Below are 20,250 nucleotides of genomic sequence, written 5' to 3'. Positions count from 1 at the left end.
CAGTTTCAAAGTTAAGGTAATATACACAATTTTCACTCTTTTCCATACAAATTATTACATTTGAGAAATCTGCTTCCGTCCTCTAGCAAATGTAAACTGTCCCCTCACTATATGCTAAAAACCCTGTGATAATATTACACCTTTGTTATTAAAGTTTTGTAAATGCTATGCGATCCATGTGGTCTGTTCCACAAAGCCAACGAAGGACTCTAGAGATCCACAACCACCTTACATTTTCAACATATCAGGATGACAAAATGGAAAAGTTCTGTTACAAGTCTTTTTAAAAAGGAGTCATCGTACTGCAGAGACTGAAAAAAATGGCAGACAAACTTTTAAGCATACACCATCACCTACTGACTCAGTGGGTCTGGAATGCAACCTGAGAATTTGCATTTCTGTGATGTTCCCAGGTGATGCCGATGCTGCCCGTCAAGGGAATGCACTTTGAGATCACTGCTCTTGATCAGGGTTGGCAAATATTTCCCATAAAAGCCCAGATAAACACTTTAGGTTTTGTGGAGCCATATAGTCACTTTTGCAGCTAATCAAAGTGCAAAAGCAGCCATAGACAATGTGCAAACAAATGGGTGTGAGACCACATTCCAATAAAATGTTATTTATAAATACTGAAATTTGAATTTCATATTATTTTTTAAAGAATGATATTCTGAGGCCGGGCGCAGTGGCTCACGCCTGTAATCACAGCACTTTGGGAGGCCAAGGTGGGTGAATCACAAGGTCAGGAATTCAAAGCCATCCTGGCCAACATGGTGAAACCCATCTCTACCAAAAATATAACAATTAGCTGGGTGTGGTGGCACGTGCCTGTAATCTCAGCTACTCAGGAGGCTGAGGCATTAGAATTACTCGAACCCAGGAGGTGGAGTTTGCAGTGGGCTGAGATCACACTACTGCACTCCAGCCCGGCGACAGAGTGAGGCTCCGTCTCAAACAAACAAAAATGTCATTTTGATAATTTTTAAAATTTTCTCATCATTTAAAAATATAAAAACCGTTCTTAGCTTCTGAGCCATACAGAAATAGGCAGGGGCTGGATTTCGCCCACAGGCCATAGTTTGCCAACGCCTGTTCTAGATGAGTGGTTTCTAACCCTGGCTCTTCATGGGAATTAACTGGTAAGTTTTAAAAGGCCCAGATACTTAAACCCAAGAGATTCTGATTTAATTAGTCCAAACCCAAGGGTGATTCTGGACTACAACCAGGATTGAGAACTACTGGCATTAATCAATATTTTCCCAAATTACATCTAAGGAGGATATTTAGGACTTAGTCTTTTCATGATAAAAATTTCTGGGAAAATGAGGTTTAAAAGATTTATTTATTGCAGGACATCTCACAATCTTCTCACAAATCTCCAAGAAAGGGCTACAATATGGAGCAGTGTTTTCCAGATTCATTTGAACATCAAAGTCCTAGAACATCTAATGGAACTAGTGTTCTGTTAAGCATATGGGAAACAGTGCTCTAAATCCTTCATTCATAAAGAATAGCAGATACTTAATATTTAGATGCATAAAATTATAGCAAAATATGAGAGCAGAAATTAATTTTAAAATGAGAAAATGATTCTTGATAAACTAGCAATAAAAAAATACAAACTCCTGATAAATCTGAACAAATTAAAAAGAAAAAAGCCACAAAATATCAGGCAATAATTTTTAAAGGGAGGGGAAACACAATAAATTTGAAAAAAGAAGGTCAAGGTAAAAGATGGTTTTCTACAATGTCAAACCTAACATGAAAGTTACAGAAAATCAGAACACATCAACTACAGAAGAAAATGGAAAAGAATCAATGCCATCAACCCTTAATTAAAGAAAAAGAGATGCTGAAACAAGGTCTCAAAAGATTGATGAATGCTCTTAAACTTTTCAAGAGCTAGATGACTCTTTGATAAATCCAAAGGATGTTCATCATTATCTCCTGACCAGACACACAGTAGCCACTCAGCAAATACAGTGAATGTACTTGAAAAAATCAAAGCGTAGTTGTCAACACAGAAAAGAACGTATCATTTCCATGGTCCAGCAGCAGTAGCTGAAGTTCTAAATTGTGAAGGTTCTTCCTACTCTACCCTGCATGAGGAGAAAAGCTGCCACAGTGTACCACAGAAAGAAGACAAAAGGCCAGCAGGCACCACTGGAAAGGAAAATAATGAAACTAACAACTCACTTCTTTCACAGCTTCTTACACCAGAGCATCCTGATCATCTGTATTACTAGCTGGAAGGGCACTTCCCTGACATGATAAAGTGAACTACGCACATAAGCAAATGAGACAAGTAGCTTGTAAAGAAGTGGATGTTTATTATCTTATTGCTTGATGTGGTTAATGCCCACAAATGCATCAACAGCCTAGTGGTACTCTGAAAACATTATGAGCATGCTATTCGAAAGAACTGGCATATGACTGTCAACAATGATATAAAATAAATGCACGTTCTATTCCACACACACTTAAAGTTAATGTCTATAAACTTGAAAGTGTCTGATTAATTAGTTCCAGAGCACAAGAAAAGACTTCATGTTGCCAATTGATTATGAAGCATTTCACTAATCCTCACATCTAAAATATGGGGAGAAAAGGTTAAAAAAAAAACAACTTAAAAGATCATATCTATTCTATATTTTTAAAGTGAAAATAAATGAGCTTTTGAATTTCTAAATAATTTAATGAGTCAAAATTAGAGATAATAAAGTGAAAAAATACTATATTTAGATGATATGACTTAGTACGCCCAAAATCTAAAATATCTAGCACAATATCTACTCAGCAGAATGTAATTCTGAGATCCCCTTTCCTTTTCTGTATACGCTGTCCTCTATAGTAGATAAGTATACCAAATTTCAACTTTTCTTATTAGAGATAATCAGAAAAAAAAAATAGTTGCGTTGAAAATAAAGAAGGGCCATGAAAGGTAAGCTGCTTGAAGTCACAGAATTGATAAATGCCAAAAAGATTACTTGAATCCTACATGATTCTCAAACCTGTGCTCTTTCCACTACACCATGGTACCAGATGAGAACTTCAGCTTAACAGGTATTTACTAGAACTTATTAAGCAACAAGCATAGGAATTAAAAAAAGAGTAACATGTTTTAAGGACACCTAAGTTAAGTTAACTGCTTAAGTATTTAGCTGGAAACCTAGGTAGATATCCTAAATCCAATTTCAACAATCCTTCTACTACATGATCATTACATACCTAAAAACCACATACTCTAACGTGTCCTAGAAACAGTAAATATCATTTTAATGCTGGAGGTAACTATAAAACTTGAACTCTAGAATGTTATTAGAAGAATACCAAAAAAAGGCTGACCTCCCACACAAATAACATCTTTCGTGCTTTACAGCATACATAGTCCCGAAAACACACACACACACACACACACACACACACACACACACACACACGTTAAAAGTGATTTGAGAAAGGGGAATCTGAGTTCTAAATCAATTTCCAAAGCAAACTATATTCAGTTCAATTATAGCACAATCTCAAATAGATCATTTGCAAGTTTCCTATAGATATTTTAATGTAATTACTTTTAAAGCATGAACACTTAAATTGAGATAGTCATTCTTGGAAATCTTTTAAGAAAATATCAGGTAATTCAGTGTTCGTACAACTTGGAGAAATGTGGGCTTAAAAATAAGCATTCAGTGGATTGCTGTTGGATGAACATCGATAATCATTAGTAGATCTACCTGTGTATCTGATCTTACTCTGTTCAACATTTCCTATTATAAACAAGATGAAGACCCAGAGATTATATTGAAAGATCAGGAAAAATCGCCAATTAGTCCATGATTTGGGCAAATAAGTTTTCTTGAAAATGAAATTAAATAAAAATTCTAAGCCCCATGAAAATGCTCTAATAATATACACTGAAAGAAGTAACACATCCAGGAGACGAACTAAGGAGCACAGAAAAACAGAATGACTGCCATCACCTACTAAGCAATCTATGAATGATACAGATGATTCTGATCACTTCAGAAGAAAATAATAACTGGGGATACTGGAACTTTAAAAATCTTCACATAAAGTAATTCTAATATAAATAGTTAAGAAGTTGTTTTCTCATAACATTGATGACTTCTGGCCAAGTAAAATTAAGATCAAACTGCTTTAAGTTAAGGTTTCTTTGTAAATAAAAACCATACTTACCACAATCCATTCAGCAATGTTTTCATAGAGCTCTGGACTAAAAATTGCTTTCTTAAGCCTAGCTAGAGGACCATCAGCATCTACTAATCTGCACCGCATGAAAACATCACAGTAACCTCTAAAATCATTACAAGGGGATCCAGGTTGCAGGGTGATGGTTCGACCACTGAAGTGCTTGCTCCACTGCACAGACCCTGTACTGGCACAAGTTGATGGGTCCACTGGAAAAGAAATGCCAAATATAAGCTGAAGATCAGATTCAAATATAAGTTGAAGATCAGGTTTCTAGATGGGGAAATACAAAGGGGAAAAAAACTGTCTGAAATCATTACTATAACATGTTATATAGACCCTTTCTAGTTAGGCTGGATAACACCATTAGTAATTCACGTTAAATGTTACAAAGTAAACAAGCAACTAGCAAGTCTTGATTTAGTGTCCACAATGACTTTAAAACCTTCTAACAGTGTTTAAATAAATTACTGCTGTAAAGCTGGCAATGTTTTGTCTAGTTTATCATTTTTAAAACATTGTAGAGACCCTAATAAGAGAGACACAGTGCTCTGTTACATCTGTAATTTCCTCAGGAGGACAGATTTAACTGGAAACTATCTGGCCAAACTATAGGTCAAAGTTTAACACTTAAAATTTAGGAGAAAATAATAGTTTGAGGCAGATTTTATACTCTTGTATTTTTAAAAGCCTTACTTTTCTTCATACAGCATACATGGCATAATTCTTTATCATCTTTGCCATCAGAACTGGCACAGGTACACTCCTCTAAGCCATATTTCTCACAGATAGAACCTGCACATTGCTAGAAGAAAAATAAAAGACAAATTATTTAATCCCTATACAGTCAAACCTATTGTTTACAGCAATAGACAGGCATGTGTAAGTTTCCAATGTAAAAATATTTAAATGGAAATAAAAGTGAAAAACAAACACAGATGAGTATCAGAACTGAACTGCATACATTTGAAAACATTTGAAAAACAGTAAATGCAAGCAACATAGTAAATCTTGTAAAGCAATGACAACTTTAGAAAATGAAATAAAAGCAGAGAAAGAGATGAGATCAATTTTATGTTGGTTATTATGGTCTAATTTTAAGAAAAATTAAATTTTCTTCACACAGAGCAAAGTGATATTCAGCCAAAAAAGCTTTAAAGGTTTCATATTCAGAGAAGATGACCAGAAGAGTTATTTTATTTAGGCTACTGAAATATTTTATAAAACTTAAATATTACAGACCAATCACACGCCGAGCAGCACAACTATGTTTCTCTAGATAGTATCAACCACATGTACATGAAAATATGAAAGACAAGTTAGTAGCTAATTGAATGCCACATAATATATTCATGTTTTTGTGGGGGAATAGATAGGGATATTACTTAAACAGAGACCAAGATTAATTACTTTATGTAGCTTTAAGCATCAGTAATTATTCTGAAAAACAAGTTTTCTAAAATAAAATTTAAAAACATATAAAGTTAAATGCTTACCCCATTAATGCACACTTGTGTATGCCTATTACAGTCTGTGAAGTTTGGTTTAGGGTCAGATGCTGGGCAGAGAGCTGTGAAGCCATTACATATTCCTTCCCTTGCACAGTCTGAATCATCCCGACACTTCTCAGACTTTGACTTGAATGCACAGTATGCAGTACAACAAGGACCTTGACTTGGACTAGAAGAAACATTAACTGATTAAGCAAAGTAAATCACTAGTTACTTCCTTATCATCTCCTTTTTTGTTTGTTTGTTTGCAACTTCTGGCAACTAGTTACTTCCTATATACTATTACATATTAGATTAGATCCACATTATTAGACATAGTACCAACTTTTAAATCATAAATCTCATCATTTAAATAAGTATGTTACTGGTATACAACTTCAAAAAACTGAAACTGCACACTGCCTCCTGAGGAAAGAATGCACTGGTGGAGCCATGTCTCCCAAGGAAACTGTGCCTGGGCCTACACAGAAAACTCACACCCTGAAGGGCACGAGATAAAGCAGCACACTGCTCCTTCAGGTAACAGTGCCTTGGCCAAGCTGAGGAGCTGTGCATTCCCGGGCAGAAGAATCGCTTGAACCCGGGAGGCAGAGGTCGCAGTGAGCTGAGATCGCACCACTGCGCTCCAGCCTGGGTGACAGAGCAAGATCCTGTCTCAAAAAAGGACTGTGAAAAGAGGCAAAAAAAAAAAAAAAAAAAAAAAAAAAAGGTCATTATATAGCGATAAAAAGATCAATTCAGCAAGGGGATATAACAATTCTAAATCTATAGGCACCTAACACCAGGGCACCCAGATATATAAAACAAATACTATTAGACCTAAAGAGAGAGATCAACTCCAATACAGTAACAGTTGGAGACTTCAACACCCATTCTCAGCACTGAACAGATGATCTAGGCAGAAAAGTCAAGAAAGGCACACTGGATTGAAACTACTTTAGACCAAATAGATCTAACAGACATTTACAGAACATGTCATCCAACAGCTGCAACAGAATACACATACTTTTCATCAGCACAGGAATCATTCTCTAGGATAGACCACATATTAAGCTATAAAACAATTATTAACAAATGTTTAAAAACAGAAATCATATCAAGCATCTTTCCTGACCACAAAGGAATAAAACTAGAAATCAGTAACAAGGAAAACTTTAGAAAGTGTACAAATACATAAAAATTAAACAACTTGCTTCTTAAAAACCAATGAGTCAATCAAGAAATTAAAAATGAAGTTTAAAAGCTCTTTGAAACAACTGAAAATAGAAAAACACAACATACCAAACACTATGGGATATAGCTAAGCCACATTAAGAGAGAAGTTTATAGCAACAAACATCTACATAGAAAAAGTAGAAAGATAAACAACATAACAATGCACCTCAAGAAACCAGTAAAGCAAGAACCAACCAAGCCCAAAATTAGAAGAAAAGAAATAATAAACAGCAGAGCAGAAATAGACAAAATTGAGACTTAAAATATACAAAGAATCAACAAAATGAACAGTTGGTTTTTTGTAAAATCAACAAACCATTAACTAACTAGACAAGAAGAAAAAAGCACCCAAATAAAATCAGAAACAAAAAAGGAGACATTATAACTAATACCACAAAAAATACAAAGATTCATTAGAAACCATTACAAGAAACCACATATGCCAATAAATGGAAGAACCTAATGAAAATTAATAAATTCCTGGACAGATGCAACCTACCAAGACTGAAATAAGAACAGAAAACCTGAACGGACCAATCACAAGTAACACAATTGAATCAGTAATACAAAAGAAAAAAAGTCTCCCAACAAAGAAAAGCCAAGGAACTGATGGCTTCGCTGCTGAAATTTAACGAACACTTAAAAAAGAATACTAATTATTTTCAAACTCTTTCAGAAAACTGAAAAGGAGGAAATTCTTCCAAACAAGCTCCACAAGACTAGTGTTATTTTGCTACCAAAGCCAGTCATAGGCACAACAATGAAAAAACAAAGGCTGGGTGTGGTGGCTCACATCTGTAATCCTAGCCCTTAGAGGGACTAAGGCAGGCAGATGGCTTGAAGCCTGGAGTTCGAGGGCAGCTTTGCGAACACAGTGAAACCCATCTCTACCAAAAGTATAAAAATTAGCAGAGCATGGTGGTGCACACCTGTAATTCCAGCTACTCAGGAGGCTGGGACATGAGAATTGCTTGAATCCAGGAGGAGGAGGTTACAGTGAGCCAAGATCATGCCACTGCACTCCAGCCTGGGCAACAGAACAAGACTGTCTCCAACACAAAAACTATAGGCCATATTCCTGAAGAATATAGATGCAAAACTCCTTCAAAAATCCAGCAGCACATTAGAAAGATCATTCCCAGGATCGAATGAGATTTATCCTAGAGATGCAAGTTCAACATCTGCAAACTAAAATACATGATACATCACATCCACAGAATGAAGGACAAAAGCCAGGCAATCATCTCAATAGACACAGACAAGCCATTTGAGCCATTTGATAAAATTCAACATAACTTCAAGATTTTTTTTTAAAAAACCCTCAGAAATTAAGGTACAGAAGGAGCACACATCAACACAATCAAGTCATACATGACAAACCCACAGTTAATATTATACTGAATGGGAAAAGCTAAAAGTTTTCCCTGTAAGAATGAGAACAATACTTCCTGATCACCAGGTAAAATAAATAATAAAAAAAAAGACTAGAACAAGAAAAGACTGTCCACTCTCACCACTCTTATTCAATATAGTAATGGAAGTCTGAGCCAGAGCAATTAGGCAAGAGAAAAAAATAAAGGGCATCCAAATTGGAAAGGAGGAAGTCAAACTGTCCCTGTTTGTAGACAGCATAATCTTAAATATATAGGCAACCCTTAAAGTGCCACCGAAAACTCTTAGAATTCATAAACAAATTCAGAATAGTTGCAGGACATAAAATTAACATTCAAAAATCAGTTGTATTTCTATATACAAGAAAACAGCAGAAAAAGAAATCAATCTTATTTATAATAGCTACAAAAAAGAATAAGCTTAATAAACTCAAGGAGGTGAGTTTATTAAATTGCTACAAGGAAAACCATAAAACACTAATGAAAGAAATCGAACAAGACAAAAAAAAAAGACATTTCATGTTCATGGACTGGAAGAATAAATACTGCGAAAATGGCCATACTACCAAAAGTGATCTACAGATTTAATGTAATCCCTATCCAAATACCAATACATTTGTCACAGATAGAGAGAAAACAATCCTGAAAGTCATATGAAACCACAAAAGACTCCAATAGCCAAAAGAACAAAGCTGGAGGCATCAATCTACATAATTTCAAAATATACTACAAAGCTATAAACTAAAACAGCATGATACAGACATAAAAACAGGCAAATAAGCCAATGAAACAGAACGGAGAATTCAGAAATAAATCTATATATTTACAGCCAACTCATTTTTCATGGAGGTGATTTTTGAACATTCAATGGGGAAAGGACACTCTTCAGTAAATGGTGATAAGAAAACTGGAAATCTATTTGTAGAAAAATGAAATTAGACTCCTATGTCTCATCACATACAAAAAATTTTTTTAAATGTGATATAAATGTAAGACCTGAAGCTATGAAACTACTAGAAGAAAACATAGGAGAAACACATCAGGACATTGGTCTGAGCAAAGAATTTTGAGTAAGGCCTCAAAAGCACAGACAACAAAAGCAAAAATAGGCAAATAGGATTACATACACTAAAAAGCTTCTGCACAGAAAAGGAAACAATTAACAGAGTGAGGAGACAATATGTTGAATGGGAGAAAACATTTTCAAATTACTCATCTGACTAAGGACTGATACACAGAATGTACAAGAAACTCAAATAACTCAACAGCAAAAAACTAAATAATCTCATTAAAAATAGACAAATGATCTAAATAAACATTTCTCAAAAGAAGACATATAAATTGCTAACAAGCATATGAAAAAATTCTCAGTATTACTAATCATCAAGGAAACACAAATCAGAACCAAAATGAGAGATATATCCAGTTAAAACAACCATTATTAAAATGACCAAAAAAAAAAAAAGATGTTGGCAAGGATGTGGAGATCAGGAACGTTTAGCTTATTGCTGGTGGGAATATAAATTAGTATAGCCACTGTGTAAACTGGTAGAGAGGTTCTTATAAAAACTAAAAAGAGATCTACTATATATGTGATCCAGCCAGCTATACAGTCAAAGAAAAGGAAGTCAGTATATAAAAGGGATACCTACAGCCCCACGTTTACTGTAACACTATGCACAATAGCCAAGATACAGAGTCAGTCTAAGTGTCCACCAACAGATAAATGGATGCAGAAAAGGTGGTATATATTTGGTCACAAAAAAGAGCAAAATGCTGTCATGTGCAGTAACATGAATGGAAATAGAATTCACCATGTTAAGTAAAATAAGCCAGACACAGAAAGACAAATAGCACACGTTATTACTCATATGTGAGAGCCTAGTAAGTCGATCTCACAGAGGTAGAGAGTAGAATGGTGGTTACAAGAGGATGAGAAGGGTAGTGGAAAGGTGGGTAAAGAGAGACTGGTTAATAACTATACAAACATATAGTTAAAAGGAATGAGGCTCCGGTGTTTCACAACACAGTAAAGTGACTACAATTAACAAAAATTAATCGTAAATGTCAAAATAGAAGATTTGACATGTTCCCGAGAAAAAGAAATGATAAATGTCCGAGGAGATAAGTATCCCAATTGCCTTGATTTGATCATTACACAGTGTATGCATATACCAAAATATCACATGTACCTCATAAATATGTACAATCATTATGTATCAATTAAAAATGGAATAAGAAGCTACTAAACCAAACATTCAAGAATAAAGTGTTTAAGTGCTTTTTTTTAATAGTCAAATCATACTACATTCGACATTCCTGCCCTATTTGCCTTTAGTAAAAGGCTATAACGGAAAATGGATTTAATATTAGGCAATTTATCAGTATTTTTTCAGTTACATTACACATTAGTTGATTTATCATTTTCTTCCACATTTTCATACTAAAATCAAACTAGGATACGCACACCAGCCATATAAAAAATGTTGTTTTGGCAGAGTGCAGTGGCTTACACCTGTAATCCTAGCAATTTGGGAGGCCAAGGTGGGCAGATTGCTTGAGGTGAGGAGTCCAAGACCAACCTGGCCAACAGAGTGAAACCCCATCTTTACTAAAGATAAAAAAAATTAGCCAGGCATGGTAGCACACCCCTATAGTATCAGCTACTCAGGAGGCTGAGGCAGTAGAATTGCTGGAACCCAGGAGACAGAGGTTGCAGTGAGCTGAGATCATGCCACTGCATTCCAGCCTGGGCAACAGTGAGACTCCATCAAAAAAAAAAAAAAAAAAAAAAAAAGATTGTATAAACAATTACTTACATTGCTACCAAAGTAAATCTGACAAGTGAAATTGCTGTATTTCACCATGTTACAAAAGTATATGGATTCCACATTAAATAAATATTTAAAGTTAAGATTTTTAAAATATGGAAGATAGTTACATTTTCATAATTAGTAACTAAAGAATATGTATTTTTTAGGATTCTTTTTAGTATGTCCTTTTTTTACACTCACCACACAAATTACTATTAAAAGTAGTCCAAACAAGCCTAGGTAAATGGTGTAGCCCTGTCTCTACAAAAAAAATACAAAAATTAGCTTGATGTGGTAGCACATGCCAGTAGTCCCTGTTACTCGGGAAGCTGAGGTGGAAGGATCAATTGAGCCCAGGAGGTGGAGGTTGGAGTGAGCCAAGATCACACCACTGCACTCCAGCCTGGGCAAGAGAGTGAGACCCTATCTCAAAAAAAAAAAAAGGCAGTTCAATCCGTCAATAACACAGCACTAACCAATACTATTTCAGAAAAAGAAAACAAACAACAAATAAAAGCAAAGTTTCAGAACCATATGCATCTCCTAATGTCAGTTTTAAATTTGTCCTAACTGCATTCAGGTGACTTTATAAGAATATTAGTATCACTGAAATTAGCAAGGTACCTGCACTGTTTCCCAGGTTTCAGTTTGCATTTTTTCCCTTCTTGATTTGCATCAAAGCAGCATTCATCTTTACACTGGTCACTATAACCACAATCACATTCTTCACCTTGTTCTACCATTCCATTTCCACAAATAGGTTGGCCAGATTCTGAGGAAAATAAACAAGACAAGGTAAGCATTGTATGCACACATTAATTTTATTTAAACTTCACAAACTCTTTAGAGCATCATAACAAAGGGATAACGGAAAACTCTGATGAATAAGTAGAGCAAACTAGGAATCTGGCAATCACGAGACAATTCTAACAGGGGTTCTGCAACTAACAAGCAATGAGATCTCAGGCAAAGGATTTCCCTTTTGGGGCCTTCAGTTTCTTAATCTGTATAGTGTGGGGATTTGACAGAGGGTCCCTTCCAGAAATGGTAACTTGCTATTTGAGCCATGCTATATTGAGCTTTATTGACTTTACTATTTATATCAAACAAATACAAATCAAGTTAGTGCTTCATTAACCAGAAAAAAAAATTAAGTCTTTTTTGCAACAGATAATTTCGAACATACATAAAAGTAGTAAAAGAATACATACAATGAACTCCCATGTACCAAACACTCATCTTTAGCAACTATCAACAATATGCTGTTCTTGTTTCATTTACTCTCACAATTTTTTTCTGGAGTATTTTAAAACAACCCCACCTAACATATTATTGTCCCTATAAATACTTCAGGATGTACTGCTAAGACATGAAGACTTTTTCTTCTTTAAACCTAACTATAATAACCATGATCACATCTAACAAAATTAATAACATGCTTAATAACATCTAACAGCCAAGTCATATTCAATTTTCAACTGTCTCTTTACAATTTGTTGCTGTGAATCAAGTTTCAAACAAGGTTTTCCTAACCCCAACTCCTCCCCTCATGGTTGCTTTCTGACAGTTCTCTTATGGTCTTTCAATGTATAATAGATTTCCCTATTTTTATTTATTTTTACACCATTGACCTGTTAAAGAAGTTGGGTGATTTGTCTATGAAATGTCCCACATTCCACTTAGCTGACTATAAATACAATCAGTAAGTAATTTTTTTTAATGTACATTTGTTTTGCTGCTGAGCTAAACTAACCTCCTTAAGGGGACAAACATATATCATTTATATCTTCTGTATTCTCACAGACCCTAACAATATTGAGTCAGATCTAGGTTGATTAAGGTTAGACAGTCTCATCTAAGCACAGTGAATAATTTTAGAAAATTTCTTCAGCAGTCTTCTAAAGTTCTTTGATTTTTGTCAATGGAATTTAAAATTGGAATAGAAATGCTCCTCGTTGTAAGATCATAAAATCAAAGAGCTTCAGTAACTGCAGAGAATGATAAAAAATCAAAGGCCTTAAATGTTCTAGGAAAGAAAACTAACTTCCAGGGAGTTTGTAACTTGATAGAGACCACATATCCCAGTATGGGCAAAATACAGACTAAACCTAGGCTTTTCTAGGTCTACAATCTGGTGCTCTTTTCTTTCCACGACACCAAATCAATGTGGAAAACAGTCATCATACAGGCTTTAAATTAAGAATTGAGTAGGTAATAGGGAACACATACATCTCAACACAGGAACCTAATATGAGGCCCATCTAAATCAAAAATGTTCTAGAAACACTGGCTTTATATTCAGCGAATTATTTCTTTATGGTAAATCATCTTCCTTTACTTATATCTGCAATATAAAATAGAAGCTTGGTATGAACACATGCACACTCACACCAGCCCAGAAGGAAGGAGCCGGGACAAAGCCACTTGGCAACAGGACTGGGACCCCAGACCCTCAGAGCACACAGGTGCCTAGCTGAACCCCGATTTCAGGGCCCCCAGGGACGTTGCCATGGAGGCCCCTGCTCTCCAGAACTGAACTGGCCTGGGTGAAAGCAGAAAGTTCATTCTTAACCACATCGACTATTTTTAAAAATCTTAGAGGTTACGGAAGCTTCATCCCTGTTTCATTTTAACCAACTTTTTTGCTCTCAAAAACTAGAAGCATGCACTATTTACAATAGCAAACACATCGAACCAACCCAATTGCCCATCAATGATAGACTAGATAAAGAAAATGTGGTACATATACACCATGGAATACTATGCAGCCATAAAAAATGAGATCATGTCCTTTGCAAGGACATGGATGAAGCTGGAAGCCATCATCCTCAGAAAACTAACACAGGAACAGAAAACCAAACACCACATGTTCTCACTCAAAAGCAGGAGTTGAACAATGAGAACACCACATGTTCTCAATCATAAGTGGGAGCTGAACAACGAGAACACATGGACACAGGGAGGGGAACAACATACACAGGGCCAGTCTGGGAGTGGGGACGAGGGGAGGGAGCATATTAGGACAAATAGCTAATGCATGTGGGGCTTAAAACCTAGATGACAGGTTGATGGGTACAGCAAACCACCATGTAACAAACCTACATGTTCTGCACTTGCATCCCAGAACTTAAAGTGAAATTAAAAAAAAAAACAAAACAAAAAAACTAGAAGTGTGCATTTGCACATATAATACTAGGTAAAGAATAATGATTTTTATAAGTCTAGTAATAATTGTATAATTCACATGACATAATTCAGAAGAAAACAAAAAATTAAGTCAGAAAAATGTTAGATACATTATTTACTACGTATTAATTTTTATTTCATATAAAATTAGTACTTCAAGTTAGATATTTGCTAATAGCTTAAAACAACAGTAAAAGCACTGTGTTTTTGTTTGTTTATTTGAGATAGAGTCTCTATCGCCCAGGCTAAAGTGCAGTGACGCAATCTAGGCTCACTGCAGCCTCCACCTCTGGGGTTCAAGTGATTCTCGTGCCTACAGCCTCCACCTCCAGGGTTCAAGCGATTCTCATGACTCAGCTAAGACTACAGGCACGCACACTATCATGTGTGGCTGGTTTTTGTATTTTTTTGTAGAGACAGGGTTTCACTATGTTGGCCAGGCTGGTTTCAAACTCCTGGTCTCAAGCAATCTGCCTGCCTCAGCCTCCCAAAGTGCTGGGACTACAGGCGTGAGCCACTGCACCCAGCCTAAAAATACTGTTTAAATGCAAAAATTGTAATAGGTACACATTTTGTCATAATTTAAGAAAAAATCTCCTTTCCTATAATACCTACAAAGCAGTATGTACATTTAAAAAAATCAACTTATATCAGAAGGTTTACTGTAAAAACCCAGTTTACAAATGAAGAATCTTAATGTACCTGCACATTAAGAAGCACTGGAAAACCAACCATTGATAGTAACAACAATAACAAAAATAATAACATCAATGTAATTTCAATCTGCCCTTTTAAAAGAAAAAGAAGGCTTTAAAAGATAAGGCTGGCCAGCACAGTGGCTCACGCCTGTAATCCCAACACTTTGGAGGGCCGAGGTGGGTGGATCACAAGGTCAGGAAATCAAGACCATCCTGGCTAACACGGTGAAACCCTATCTCTACTAAAAATACAAAAAAATAAGCTGGGCAGGTGCCTGTAGTCCCAGCTACTTGGGAGGCTGAGGCAGGAGAATCACTTGAACCTGAACCTGGGAGACAGAGGTTGCAGTGAGCTCAGATTGCACCACTGCACTCCAGCCTGTGCAAAAGAACAAGACTCCATCTAAAAAAAAAAAAAAAAAAAAAGATAAAGCCAATCAATGTAATGAAAAACAGATTAACTGGACCTCATCAAAATTTTAAACTTTTGCTCCAAGAAAGAACTGTGAAAAGGATGAAAAGACAAGCTGCAGACAGGGAGAAAATATTTGCAAACCAGTATCTGACACAAGACTACTATCTAGACAATATAAGGAACTCTCAATACTCAAAAGGAAAAAAATCCCATTAGCAATGACCAAAAAGTATGGACAGGCATTTCACCAAAGGTAATTTCTAAATGGCTAATAAACACATGAAAAGATGTTCAGCATCATTAGCTACCAGAGAAATGCAAATTAAAACCATGAGATATCACAACATGCCCATCAAAACAGTAAAATTAAAAATCATGAAAACACTAAATGCTAGCGAAGACACAGAGAAACTGGATCATTTGTGCAGTGCAGGTGAGAACGTAAAATAGTACAGCCACCTTGGAAAACAGTTTGGCAGTTTTGTACAAAGCAAAACAAGCAATTGCTATATGGTCCATCAATTGGATTTGGTGGCGTTTATCTCAAAGTAAAAACTTACGTTTATACAAAAAACCTGCACATAAATGTTTATAGCTGTTTTATTCATAATAGCCAAACACTGGAAACAGCCCAGCTGTCTTTCAAATGGATGGTTAAACAAATTGCAGTACATACATACCGTGAAATACTACTCAGAAATAAAAAAGAACCAACTATTGATAAAGGCAACAATTTAGATGAACCTCCAGGGAATTATGCTGAGTGAAAAAAGGCAATTCCAAAAGGTTGTCTACCGTATGATTTTATTTATATAACTTTTTCTGAAGTGACAAAGCTTTACATACGGAGAACAGGTTAGTAGGGTGGACGAAGGCACAACAGAAGGGAGGTAAGTCTTGTTATAAAAGCTCAACGATGAGGGATCCTTGTAATGACAGAACTGTTCTGACTCTTGACTGTGATGGTGGATATATAAACTACACATGGTAATAAAATTATATAGAACTAAATACACAAAAAGAGAAGTGAGAACAAGAAAAACTAGGGAAATTGGAATAAGATCTGTGGATTTTCTCAGTATCAATATTCTGGTCGTGATACTGTACTAGTCTTGTAAGACATTACCACTGGAGGGAAATGAGTGAAGAGTACAGAGAATCTATTACTTCTTATAAACTGTATGTGAATCTATAATTATCTCAACAAAATTTCAAATAAAAACAAAATGCCATGCTTATCTGCAGATCTTCCTCAATTCTTTCTCCACTGCTGTCACATGTTTAACTCCTCTTTGAGTGCTCTTAATGTACAAAGATGAATAGGCCTCAGTGTTTGCCCTTAAGAAACCTATAGTCTTGTGAAATAGGACAAGGACACACACCAAAAAAATCCTAATACAAAGTAAATATTTAGAGTATGTTCAATGCCACAAGGAAGACATTAAGAGATGAATGGAAAAACAAAATCTGGTCTATACATACAATGGAATATTATTCAGCTATAAAAAGGAATGAAACTCTGATATATGCTACAACACAGATAAACCTTGAAAATATTATGCTAAGTGAAATACACCAGGAACAAAAGAACAAATATCATATGTCCCCACTTACATGAGATACCTAAAATAGGCTAATTCATAAAGACAGAAAGTGGATTAGAGGTTACCAGGGGCTGAAGGGAAGATGCAACATTACTGCTTAATGGTTACAGAACTTCTGTTTGGGATGATGAAAAAGAGTTTGGAAATTAATAGTGAATGTAATTGACTACATTCACACTCAACAGTGTACGTATAATCAATGTCACAGAATTGTACATTTAAAATCAGTTTAAAATGGCAAATTTTATATTATATATATTTTACTAAAATAAGAAATAATTTCATAGTAACTTTATTCACATTAGCCCAAATCCAAGGTACTCATCATAGGAAAGACGCACAAACTGGGATATAGGCTACTCAGCAATAAAAAGGAGTAAAATACTAATCATGAATCTCAAAGCTGTATGCTGAGTTAAACAGCCTTCCACAAAAGGGAAACTTTTATGCACAAAATTTTATGCACAAATTATGCACAAAACTACATAATTCCACTTTTATGAAGACAAAGCCAATGTCTACGTAATTCCACTTATATGAAGACAGAGCCAAAGTATAGTGAAATAAATCAGATAGTGGTTGCCTCTGAGGGTGTGTTGGGACAGAGCTTCATTGGGAAGGAGAATAAAAGACAGTTCTGGGGTGACAGAAATGTCCTCTATCTTGATAGGTACTTAGTTTACACAGGTAAATGCATCTGTCAAAACTCATCAAATGATGCACTTAAAATGTGCATTTTACTTATATAGAAAACAGAAAAAGAACTATTAACAATTTTGAACTCTAGTTAACTATTTGTAGACTAAAATGTTTAGGTGTGACATATACTCATGGCTGCAAGTTAGTTTAAATTGCAATAAAACATGAATTGAGAAATGGCAAGACTAAGAAATAAAAGATAAAGGAAATACAGCAAAGTATTAACAATAGCAAAATGCAGGTGGTAGTTATGTCAGTAGTCACTATAGAATTCTTTCAAGTTATCTGAATATTTGAAATGTTCATAACAAAATGTTGGGAAAATATACATACCAACAAAACAGTTGTTTCTCTTCTTCTCAAGAACTTGGCTTATATTTCTAATACTACAGAGTGAGAATTTATTGTTGTTAAGTTTGTCCCCAGATGTTGCTCTTGCATACATGATGTAATTCCCATTTTCTTTTTGTCCCAAATTCTTAGATTCTCCTGGTGTGCACTCTGTTCCAGAATCATGCTGTCAAAAAGAATATATAGTTACATAAACAGGAAGTAAAATAAGGTTTTCAGGTCAACTGATTAAATGTAATGTTCTCATCGGGAAAACAATGGAAGCTTGTGGACTCTCCTTTCAAAAAAAGATCTTGTAATTGTTTTACACCTTAGTAAGAAAAGAATTTGCTCTTTCAGGGGTCACTGTCTTAAAAAGGATGGAAAATCAGTGGAAGTCTAGCCACAATTTATAGCTTTGTAAGTAAGGACTCAGATTGTCATAAAAGTCTATTAAAAATAAGCTCACCTACTTTTCAAACTACTAACAGTAAAATAAACTACTTTAAAATGACTAAATCGTCTCTAACATAAATTATATGTTAAAACTATGTATGTTCCCCACCTCTGTCTTCTCTGTTCAGAGAAGACAGAGGTGGGGAAAGACAAAAGAATCAAAATAGACTGGCATGGGGCTAAGTACACACAGAAAAGGAATCTACCACCACTGACTTAACAGCCAATATTTAAGAAAGATAAGTAAAAATGCTGACTAGGAACAGAAACACAAGGATGTATTTTTAAATGAAAAACAGTAAAAGCCAAGAGAAAACCAAAATACTGCTTTGCTGAATAAACGGGAAACAGAGTTCTGTGTACGTGTAACATATAAATGCACAAAAGCGGTGGTTGGTTTTGATGAAGTTTATTGAAGTGTCAGATACATACAGAAAATACTAAAGCATAGCTCTCTGAATTTTCTCAAAGTAATGCTTATGAGATCAAGCAAGAGAACGCTACCAGATCCCAGCAGCCCCTGCCACCCTGGGGGATATGCACCAAAACAAACAAACAACATTCACAATCCTTTTCAAACAATTCAGAGCATATCAGAAGGGGCAAAAAACACCGGGCACTAGAGTAATAATGCTATCTAATTAAAATCTTGCTTTAAATACCCAACAACCCCACTCTCAAGAAAGAAAAAGATTGCCCAAAGGAGTTCTGTTTTTTTTCCTAGAGACCAACTAAGTTACTTTCATTTTCTACTCCCTATTCTGAGGTAACTGTTAAGTTAAAAAATATGTTATCTATTATCACCTTTATTCTTCCTGATACCTCTTGCCTTTCTCCTGAATCTAGATTCAGCATTTAATAACTCTGTACTATTCTCCAATATTATCTTGCTTTATGTTTTCATCCTACAAAATTCAATTCAGTTTCTGGAAAAGTTATAGCACTAGAATTATTCTCAGTATTAGAACTTGAGAAAGGAAAGAAAAAAAAAATCCCAGTTCTGTATAACTTTTGATGTCATCACAGAATATCTTGTGTCTTTTCAATTCAATAAATATTAATGAGTATCCAGTGTTATACAAGGAGGCACTAAAATATAAACATATAAAGATGAGAAAAGTATTAACCCTAGCCTTCAAGGCACTTACATTCTATTTTTAAATGACAGCAAATTTTGATGTATCTACCTAGTCTGACTTGCTGCTGCATAAATCCATTACAGACATTGGTAATCAAATATTATTTTACTAGGCCAGGGGATATTATAATAGATCATCATTAACAGGAATGGAAGGGGGAACAGGTTGTAAGCAAACATGACAGCTATTTGCCATCCTCAGATAAGGAATAAAACAAGCACACGAATAAGCAAAACATAGAAGAGAACGTAAAGGCCATCTTGACCACAGGTATTGCGAGTTCAAATCAGGAGAAGGGTTTCACAAAGAAACTATAATCTGTTTGACAAGAAAACAGAAAAATTTTTCTAACCATAAGAAAGAAAATTAAGAAAATAAAAAATGCGGGCCGGGCGCAGTGGCTCACGCCTGTAATCCCAGCACTTTGGGAGGCCGAGGCGGGTGGATCACGAGGTCAAGAGATCGAGACCATCCTGGTCAACATGGTGAAACCCCGTCTCTATTAAAAATACAAAAAATCAGCTGGGCATGGTGGCACGTGCCTGTAATCCCAGCTACTCAGGAGGCTGAGGCAGGAGAATTGC

The 20,250-nt window shown here is 35.4% G+C and overlaps 1 protein-coding gene across 2 annotated transcripts in view; it reads right to left on the bottom strand.

Annotated features, from left to right (window-relative positions):
* The window catches only part of ADAM10 (ADAM metallopeptidase domain 10), a 156,693-nt gene that overhangs the window by 11,094 nt on the left and 125,349 nt on the right, over positions 1–20,250 (bottom strand). For both annotated transcript variants that reach the window (XM_032297320.1, XM_032297321.1), the window contains 5 exons: positions 18,075–18,258; positions 11,764–11,911; positions 5,706–5,889; positions 4,906–5,014; positions 4,198–4,418 (listed from right to left, as the gene is read on the bottom strand). In XM_032297320.1, the coding sequence (XP_032153211.1) occupies positions 4,198–4,418; positions 4,906–5,014; positions 5,706–5,889; positions 11,764–11,911; positions 18,075–18,258 (846 nt within the window). The remainder of the gene's footprint in view (positions 1–4,197; positions 4,419–4,905; positions 5,015–5,705; positions 5,890–11,763; positions 11,912–18,074; positions 18,259–20,250) is intronic.

This window comes from Sapajus apella, unplaced genomic scaffold (assembly GCF_009761245.1).
Source record: "Sapajus apella isolate SASKATOON/1434 unplaced genomic scaffold, GSC_monkey_1.0 scaffold37, whole genome shotgun sequence".
In the NCBI taxonomy this organism is placed as follows: Eukaryota; Metazoa; Chordata; class Mammalia; order Primates; family Cebidae; genus Sapajus; species Sapajus apella.
This window is presented reverse-complemented; position numbering and strand designations above follow the sequence as displayed.